General features: G+C 32.3%; 1 protein-coding gene and 1 long non-coding RNA gene across 2 annotated transcripts; one reads left to right on the top strand and one right to left on the bottom strand.

The window, feature by feature from the left end:
- The first annotated feature begins 1,612 nt into the window (after positions 1-1,612).
- Positions 1,613-3,149, top strand: LOC103851341 (40S ribosomal protein S8-1). The gene is made up of 5 exons (XM_009128190.3): positions 1,613-1,748; positions 1,848-1,920; positions 2,197-2,533; positions 2,626-2,816; positions 2,907-3,149. Exons 1-5 carry the CDS (start codon positions 1,745-1,747, stop codon positions 2,980-2,982), a joined length of 681 nt encoding a protein of 226 aa, XP_009126438.1. The 5' UTR covers positions 1,613-1,744; the 3' UTR covers positions 2,983-3,149.
- Positions 3,150-5,189: 2,040 nt separating this feature from the next.
- On the bottom strand, positions 5,190-9,985 carry LOC103851340. The gene is made up of 4 exons (XR_001957344.2): positions 9,432-9,985; positions 9,003-9,275; positions 8,499-8,606; positions 5,190-8,425 (listed from the first exon to the last, which is right to left on the bottom strand). It is a non-coding gene; the product is annotated as an uncharacterized LOC103851340 (long non-coding RNA).
- Positions 9,986-10,008: the final 23 nt, after the last annotated feature.

Genomic DNA, 10,008 nt, shown 5'->3' with positions numbered 1-10,008 from the left:
AAGAGTAGATAATTATAATAGGTTATATGACAGTAATTTACTTTTTTTTAATCTTAATTAAAATTGTAAAAGAGTATTTAATATTTTTATTTTATCTTTTAATTGTAAATAAAAAGGAGATTTATAAAATATAATGTTTTTCTTTTTAAAAGAATCATAGCAAAATAAAACTTTAAAGACTTATTTAATAAAATATTAAATTAGTACAAAAGAACATGTATAATGTTGTCATTGATTCGATCGGTGTATTTAATTTTTATTTTTTTTACTTTTTATTTCTTATTTCGGATTGTGTTCAGTTTAAGTGTTTACGTATATTATTTTCTCTAATCCTTTGTATAAAGTTTATAACAACTAATCTATACACCATGATTATAAAATACAAATATTAACTTGAACTTATGTGTGAAAACGAGTTTCAATTATAAAATAAATCTCAAACAATATATGCAAAAAAAACAATCATAATACTATAATAAAATGATTTATTATTTTATGGTTTTTATTAAATTAAAACATCAAACAAAACTCATTGCAACGCAACGGGCTCATATCTTGTACAATATAAATTATTGAAGAATTTTACTTAGAAGGTTTCGATGATATGTGTTATATTTTTTAATTTATAATAAAATATGTTTAAGAGCAATTCCACCAGTGATATTTGATAAAATAGGAAATAGAGCTAGAACTGGCTCTTTGCAGAAATATCTTCTCTGACTTTTTAGGAACTATTTCTCCATCTAGCATCTTGTTAGTGGGCAACTGAATTTGTTAAATAAAATTATTTCTTTTAAAAAATTTAAGAACTTTAAGACCATGTGCATCGCGGGGTTTTTAGAGGGATTTTCAGGCGTGGATCCCGCAAAAAAGAGAAAGACTGGTAAAAAAAACTATAAGATAAGGATCAATTTTTTTTAGGTTTTTATGATTTTCGCAGACCCCAATACGTGGTGGCTTGCGATTGATTCTTTTTTTATTTTTTTTTATTTTTTTTAAAGAAAAAATAAAGAAAAAGTTGAAAATCTGAAACCCCAAGTGGGGTTCCAGCGATGCACATGCTCTAAGAGAGTTTTCAACGTCTCATCATTAAAGGTGCTTTAAGAGCATCATAAATTTTTGTCTAATAGTCAGTTATGTTTTCTTGTAGTTGTGCAATCACATTTGTGCATGCAGAATGAAAAGCTTTCATAGACTAAATTTTCCGTTACCCACAACTCCATGGCATCATCTAGACCACTTAAGCCAATGTTCAAGAAAAAAAAAATCATCTAGACCACTTTTGGGGAGTGGCAGCATGAAGAACTTGATAACCACTATATGATATCGCTATATTTCTCCCTCTATGTTTTCTCATATCCTTTGCAAGTCTCCTGAACAATAAGTGATGATTTTGGCTTTATAATTTACAATCATAATAACATTAACCTCGTATGGCCGTGGACTTATTACCTTTTTAACTGATCTACTTAACCTCCTCTGATGCTCTCTATCACCATATCCTCTTTATGCCTGCCATTCACTGTTTTTCTCCTTTTCTATTATGGGCCAGATTGTGATCGATTTATAGAGTTTTATTTTCTTCATTATAACGGGCCGGAATAGTTAGATGGGCCGAATGCGAGAGGCCTTTTAAAAAAGAGAAATCGACTACTAGGGTTTTTTCAGACATCCCACTTTATAAAGCTTACTTGTGTCCAAAAATCTCACATCTCCGGCGCAATTTTAACAGAGAAAGGCAACCATGGGTACGAACATTCACTTCTCTATCTCTCTCTCTCTCTTCCCTTTTATGTGTTTGGTCTCTTTGTGCTAGAATCTGATATATGGAACATGGTTTTTGATAGGTATATCTCGTGACTCAATCCACAAGAGGCGTGCCACTGGAGGCAAGCAGAAGGGATGGAGGAAGAAGCGAAAGTAAGTTTATTTTTTAATTATATTCAGATCGAAATGTTTCTGCTCTGTTTAAAAACGTTTTGAGATACTGTTGAACGTTGAAGTAGCTAGCTGGAACATTTTGAACTTAGATGATGCTGTTATCTGTTAATCTGAATGTTTTGCGTTAATAGATTATTATTTTCATGTCAAGTTTTTGTCTTTAGCAAAATATTAGTGGAAAGCATTAATCTTTGTCTGTTTTGTTTAATTTGTTCATTTCTGATTTTTAATAATTGATTGATTGTGTTAATGAAGGTATGAGATGGGAAGGCAGCCAGCCAACACTAAGTTGTCCAGCAACAAGACGGTCAGAAGAATCCGTGTTCGTGGAGGTAACGTCAAGTGGCGTGCGTTGAGGCTCGACACTGGTAACTACTCCTGGGGAAGTGAGGCTGTTACCCGCAAGACCAGAGTTCTTGATGTCGTCTACAATGCCTCCAACAACGAGTTGGTCCGTACCAAGACACTAGTGAAGAGCGCCATTGTTCAGGTGGATGCTGCTCCTTTCAAGCAGTGGTATCTCCAGCACTATGGTGTTGAGGTTGGTCGCAAGAAGAAGACTGTTCCTTCTGCTGCCAAGAAGGAAGGAGAGGTGAGAACATTCTTTTCATTTATATATTTTATTTGGGCCTTGTTATGTTGTGGCAGTTCGAATGAAGCTGATGAGACTTTTAAATATTGTAGGATGGTGAAGAGGCTGCTCCAGCTGCTGCTGCTGCTCCTGAGGAGGTGAAGAAGAGCAACCACGTCCAGAGAAAGATTGAGAGCCGTCAAGAAGGTCGTAGCCTTGATTCCCACATCGAGGACCAGTTTGCAAGTGGTCGTTTGCTGGCATGCATCTCATCAAGGCCTGGCCAGTGCGGAAGAGCTGATGGGTATTTCATTTATCGATTTTTTCTTTGTTTAAAATCTCTTTAACTTGAAATTTGGTTATGGTCTCTAATCTTGTAAATGTTGTTGTGCAGATACATTCTTGAAGGCAAAGAGTTGGAATTCTACCAGAAGAAGATCCAGAAGAAGAAGGGAAAGGGTGCTGCTTAGAAAGCTTCTTGTTCTTTGCCTGAAATCTTTTGTTTTCTTCAGACATGTTTTGAGTTTTCAGTTTGTAATACTGTCTGAGAAGTGAGAACCTATGTTTTTGGATTAGCTTGACATCATTTATCTTAATACTCCCCATCATTTATTGTGGTGCAATATTTTGTGATTTATTTCTCTTGATATATATTTAGGTTTAGAAAAGTTAATTCTGGATACGATTAGATGTACAAAGCAACATAAATCACAGAGATCACTGGAGTGAAGCATAATCCTTGTAGCCAAAAGTAGTATGTAAAACTCATAATGACTGAAACTAGGCCTGCGACTTTGGTTTTCCAAAAATCGAACCGTCGGTTTTCGGTTAATTCCGGTCTAATTTTTCAAAAAAAAATCAGCTATTTTCGGTTATTTTGGATATTTTCGGGTTATAAATTTTTTATTTTTTTTGAAAATCGAAATCCAAATAGAACCGAAAACCAAATTACTTTTCAAAATCGTACTGAACTAAACCGAACCCAAAACCGAAACCGAACCAGCACAACCTCAGGAGAGATATGTTCTTCTCCTATGGTGCTTCACTTCTCTCCTCATGTTTTTTGAGGAGAGATCTCAACATCGCGTGACCGGTTGGAGAACCAAATTTACCGCCTGCGCTTGACAGGTCTGTTCTTCATGTCAGGTGGAGTATTATCGGGTTCACATTGGGGCTTTGCTGCCGAGAAAGCTTCGTGTCTGGTTCTGCTCGGCGTCCTCCTCCTATAGTGTCCTGGAGCCGTTGCCAGCCGCCTCCGTTGAAGCCAATAGGAGCCACCCTCGGGTGAGTGCTCAGGCGTTCCTCTCTTAGCTTTGCTCATGTTCTTCGTGGTTCCGTCATGATACTAGTAGCATATTTAAGTTGAGAGTTTATATGTTGTCGGTTGCTCTATATTTTTGTTAGCTCCATGAACACCGCTATGGTTGTTCTGGTTCTAACGCGTGTGTTTCTTAAGGGTTTTTTTAAAACTTTTTGCGGTTCCTATGTGCTGTCAAGTAGATTTGGGTTCAGCTAGCTAATGTTATAACCAAACCTTAGTTCTTGAATGATATTTACCATCTAACAAAAAAAAAATGTATAGGATGGGTGGATGGATTCTATTCACTTTTTATTTTAGACCAATAACAAAAGGTTTAGCGAGTTTAGACCCCGTTTCTTAGTTCCATTGAAACAGAGACGACTCAAAATCATTATACTCCAATCTCTATGGCATCCATAATCCATAGACTTCACAAAAAATGAATGGGTAACGAAGTTGCAGCTTGTGCTGCAAATTATATGTCATATGGTGAAATCAAGTTCTTACTATAAGTTTCAAAAGATCAGAAGAGGAGTAAACACTGAAGCAGATTGCTTGACAAAAGCAACAAGACTAAACCAAATGGCTTTATGTAATAACTTGGTTATATCCATCTACAACTGCTTTAATCTCCAAACTCATTATGTAATGTTTTATATAAATGCAATACTGTACTTTCATAAAAAAAAAAAAACAAACCGGGTGATTCATCAAAAAAAGAAAAATCAAAGTGGGATAATCAACAGAAACCGGAATTAAAAAAAAAAAGGAAAACCTAAACCAAGCAGAACTGGTCCAAGTGCGTCAGATATTTGGACAAAAAGTTTAGACTGAGTTCATAGTACCATAAATCTTTGGACAAAAAGTTTCAAATATTTTATAGATAGTTCATGAATATCAAAATATCATAAGGCATAAATATGATGAATTATATATATTCTTTTAATGGAATACTAACAATAAAAATGTTTGACGAGTGTAGACTGAGTTTATAGTACCATAAAAACCGAGACCATATCTTTAAGAGTGTCTATTGTAGACAGTAGACTGGACTCTTTGTTATCCCAATTCATGGTCTATATAAAAATGGTTGGATCGAAAAATTATAGCTTATGCTGCTAAATGAATGTCTAACGGTAAACTAAAATTTTGGGTAAAATTAAATTAGAAATATTCTCAAATAGCAGTAAAACAAGTTTTATGACAGAATTAGTACATCAAAATTCACAAAATCGCATTTCTAAAAGAGTTTAAAACAAAACATATTAACTAATATTATTAACTTTTCTATAATTTTATAAAAAAATTGTTTGAAATACCATAAAATGGTTCCCAATTTTCAAAATACATTCAATCAAGAATACTTTAACATTTGGGTTTAAAGTTTAGTGATTTTTCTTAAGATTTAGTATTTAGGGGTTAGGTTGACTTACAATTTATAATTTACAATTCAAAAACATGATTGACAAACACAATACTTATATAAATATTGATACATGTATAATATAATTAATAATAATAATATTTATTATGCAAATACAATAGTGTTAGGATTTTTAATATTTGATTCGATTTATTATTGGCAAGGTAAAATTCTAACATTATTGTATTTGCATGATAAATTTATTATTAATATTAATTAGATCATATAAAAGTATAAACTCTAGTATAGATGAAAGTTAATATCTAACTACTAAGTTGATAATGGTAGGCAAAGAACAGTAAAAAAGTCATGGTTCAACATTAATTCATACGTTTTGTTTGTATAGTACTGTCTTGAATGGATGAATTTATATCATTTAAACCAAGTTAAGCAAATAAATAACATTACAAGAACTAGGTTACTTTACCGCGCTACGCGCGGATTTGGTTGATCAAATTAAATAGGTACATATATAATATGCTTAAGAAAATTATGTTTAAAAGTAATAAATTAAGAGTCATATTTTGATTTTCTTAGTGATCTTCATGTATTTGTATCTTTAGATATTGTGTTATGTTGTTGCTAAAAAAAAGGTTTTGTGTTCTTTTTTGTTCTTAGAGACAAAAAAAAACTTAGTCAATTATTTTGTGGTAAATAATTTACATAAAGATTATTTTAAGGGAAAATTATACAAAATACTTCAACTAAATTTCATTAATTGGTTTAATTATTTTTGTACTATTAGTTTAATACTTCAAATATTTTTTTTTGGTTCATATATATCCATTAATTTTTAATATTGTGCTCATTTTAATATTCAAACTATGTTACTTGAATAAAAAATATTAATAAGTTTCAAATGAAATTTATAAAATTTTCTAAATTAAAACCAAAAATTAAAAAAAATTCTATTTTGAATTGTAGCAATAAAATCAACTAAATTTGGATAAATTTAAGAAAATTAGAAAAAAAAATATTTTGATTGGAAAATAAATGAATAATATTCATTTTTTAAGTTTCAGTATACAAATTAAAGTTGATATTAACTAAAATTAAAAAAGTTTAAGATTATCCTCAATTTAGTTTATTTTCCTATAAATTAACATAAAATTACAAATTTTAAGATTTGGTTTTGAATTTTGTAGAGTTTTTTTTTTTGTTTTGTTTGAGACTTTTTAATAATTTTCTTTAAAATGAGCATATCTTGAATATTAAAGTGGACATAATTTTAAAGTTAGTGTATTAAAATGAACAAAATAATTAATTGAAGTATTAAACTTGGTTGAAAATAATTCGAGTATTAAAAATGTAACAAAGTTTACTTAAGATACTTTTATAGAATTTCTCTTATTTTAAATCTTTTACAGTTGCAGACTTACATTTTAGTCTTTACGATCAAAATAGAAATTAAAATTTATGAGAACAGTAATCAAAATATATAGTTGTGGATGCAGGAATTCGTTTTATGTAAATTTTTTTTATAGAAATATAAAATTATATATATATTCCGTGCAGATAACATTTTATTTAAATCATTTAAAAATTGAAAATCTGTGAATGTTTTGTATTTAAATTCTGTCAATCAAAATTATGTTTTCTCATTTTTGATATATAAAAGCCAATTATATTAATAGTTTTGATATTTCTAGAAGATTGACTTCTCTTTTGGTAAAAAAAAAAAATGAAGAAATGTATTTAAAGCATCTTATTCTAAACAGTATATATTAGTTTTATGAAGGTTTTGTTAGCTAGCTAGTTATTGTAATCTTCCTAACCACATAACTATAACACTTAGAAGATAAGTGATAATATAAGATGCTATTAGAATCCTCAGGTTCATCGAAGGTTTTCTTTCAAGAAACGAACCTTGAAAGTGTAAAATATAAATGAACATTTGATCTAATAAAGTTACATTACTAATTTTGTTTAGGGTAATAATTCTAAATTACAATAAAATAGAGAAGTTTAATGTTCGTAGTATTTTGTAGTTATAGGATATTAATTGCTAATCAGGCTAAAAGAAAAATAAAATTAAACTAATATCTCTAAGCATTACATATTGCAGTATAATGATAATAGATTCATACTGTTTTTTTTTTCTTATTAAGATAAGCCATAAACTGTATTAATTAGCCAACACATATATGATCCTAGAAAGCACATACAATAAACGATATATGATTGTTGTAAAAATAATGCATAAGTGTATTAAAATCATTAGAATCTTGTTTTACATTCACCAAGCTTTATCTTACATCCACCAAGCCTCTCAAATCTCAGTGCATCAGTTGAACAACATTCTCCAGACTTCATCATATTCCCAATCTCCCGCCTCGGTTCACCACTCTCCATATGTCGATACCCCTCTGTATATATACTGCCAAAAAAGACTGGTTTCAACCCCTTTCAAGCATCGCTTGTAACTGAGTTCGAGCTTCAGCAGAAACACAAAACCTTCACCATCCTCTGCGGTTGTTGAGGTCTGTCGGAACTGAGGAGAAGCAGATGACCACAATGTCACAGTGTTTGATAAATTGAGCCACGTGCTTCTTTCCCAAGTTCCATCCCACTCACTGCATTCTGAGTAAAACCATATCTCAACCAACACCACTGACTAATATCTATACTGGTCTTGGAGATATGAATCGTACTCCGTGTTGTTGCTTCCACTATGAGCCACCAAAAATCAGCCTATAGAGACTCACTTGTTTTCAAGGAGGGAAGCATGTTAAACTTGAGAAAGATTGTGTTCAACTCCAATGTCATTATGTCAAGAAGATGATCCAAAGAGTGCGTGCTTGAATAAAACGCCAAGCGCCTTGCAGTGGATGCCACTCATCTTTGTCTCAATGAGTTGGTGTGAACGGCGCCAATGCCCTTTCCATCTAAAAAAAGTTCAGTACTCGCATCAAACGTACGATAGCTAGGTCATGTGTGAACACGAACTCGTATGTTTGACCATCACATTGGCGTGGTCTAGCTATACATGACAACCCAAATCCTTACATTAAAAAGGTATAAGATATAACTCAGTTCTATATAACAACTTAGATTTAAGACATAGAATGGCAACGTTTTTCAAGGATCATACCAAATCAATTGCATATCAATATATCCAGAACAATACTCTCTCACCAGAATTCGTGAAAATTTGGAAACATTATCTGCTCAATTGATCAAAACAGGTCCGCTGCAAAATATTGATATTGACGGGTTAAGAGAAGCTCAAAGAAGTGGTGTCTAAGAAATAAGAAAACACATACTCATGCGATTGCACATGAACCAAAAGATGCCGCATAGTTGCTATCTCCGCTTCGTTAAGGATGGGACGCTCTCATGTCCATTGACCAGCTTCATGTGTCCAACAACATCTATTACATTGTTCACAAAGAGTATAAGTTAGATGGCTCCAAAATAAAATGTCTAAGTTTTTATCATCACATGAAATTGAAACAGAAATCCTATTTATGCTAAGCTACGCTTTGATGCTCGACAAAATCAAAGGGTGAAGGTTAATAAGTTGTGCTAGTTAACAATACAAACCATACTTCATTCATCGACAGGTTTCTCTTCCAAGAGTTACTTCAGAGAATGATTATAAATAATATTAAGACAAACCAAAACTCTTTAAAAACTTAAACAAATTACTTCACTCTACTTTAAAAAGAATAGAGATTTAATTATATAAGCAGGAAGAAAAGCTAAAAACTGCACCCAATCATAAAACCATGTAACTCAGAGATGTATTGAAAATTTAGAGATCTCACCGTAGAGGTCACATTTGAGATCACATTTAGCTTCAAAATCCTCATATGAATGGAAGCGTAAACGGTCTTCGTCAAAGGGGACGGGACTGTCGTTAAGAACCGACATGATAGAGTTCTATGAGAAAGAAACGGTTACGCTATGATCAGCAACCCGGTGCACCGTTTTGTTTTTGGATCCGTAGAAGGTCAAGAGACTGTAAACTGATCCTTGTTTCATGTCAGGCAAATATTTTTTAACACATCCTGATGGAATGAATCCTTGAATAACAGTTCCTTGAAGAAGATGTAAAAATTAACATAAGACAGAAGGAAAATATTTAAGATAACCATGTTTAACAATATATTAAATCAGTGGAAACACAACCATGTTTAACGATATATAAAATCAGTGGAAAATATAGGAAACTAAATTTTGGAGGATTCACGAACCTGTTCGTCGATGAGGAGAATTTCCAGACCAATAAATGTTTTTTTTCAGTGGGGTTCGGAGCTCCCAGAAATGGATTAGACGGTAGCATATCTGGGTTTCGTGGGGACCTAGTGATATAGCTCTGAAGAACATAACTTCCTGATCATTGGCCATGCTAGAGCTTGAGATCGATTTGAGGAGATTTGAGTGTTTTGGTTTGTAGCAAAAGAAAGAAAAAACAGTAGTATATAAAGAATGAGAAAGGGAGGGATGCGAAACGAAATCATAAAGAGTGAAGTTAACAAAACTATTGATTGATAAGAAGTGAGATTGCGGTAACGGAGGTCGCAAGAACTCGAAGCGGAGAAGACGAAGTGTCTGAGGGGAAGGCGATAGAAGCTATCATCGTTTCAGAAGTTAGGGCTATTGAAGTGGGCTCTTTTTTGGGCCAGAGCTAAGTAGTTTAAAGCCATAGAAGAAACTCAGAATTGAATAAACGATGTGTAAAATAGCTTATCCCTAATTGGATGATTTTTTAAGCTTACGTGTCATAGCTCTCCTTTGAGCTTATTTTGCTTTTAATATTGTAAGATATGC

Source organism: Brassica rapa, chromosome A02 (genome assembly GCF_000309985.2).
Source record: "Brassica rapa cultivar Chiifu-401-42 chromosome A02, CAAS_Brap_v3.01, whole genome shotgun sequence".
Taxonomy (NCBI): domain Eukaryota; kingdom Viridiplantae; phylum Streptophyta; class Magnoliopsida; order Brassicales; family Brassicaceae; genus Brassica; species Brassica rapa.
Note: the sequence above shows the minus strand (reverse complement) of the source record. Positions and strands in the feature narration are given on the sequence as shown.

Bases quoted from the DNA above. Each gene is read 5' to 3' on its own strand.
- LOC103851341 (XM_009128190.3), top strand. The intron at 1,921-2,196 runs GTAAGTTTATTT...GTGTTAATGAAG, and splicing joins GGATGGAGGAAGAAGCGAAA to GTATGAGATGGGAAGGCAGC. The intron at 2,817-2,906 runs GTATTTCATTTA...GTTGTTGTGCAG, and splicing joins CAGTGCGGAAGAGCTGATGG to ATACATTCTTGAAGGCAAAG.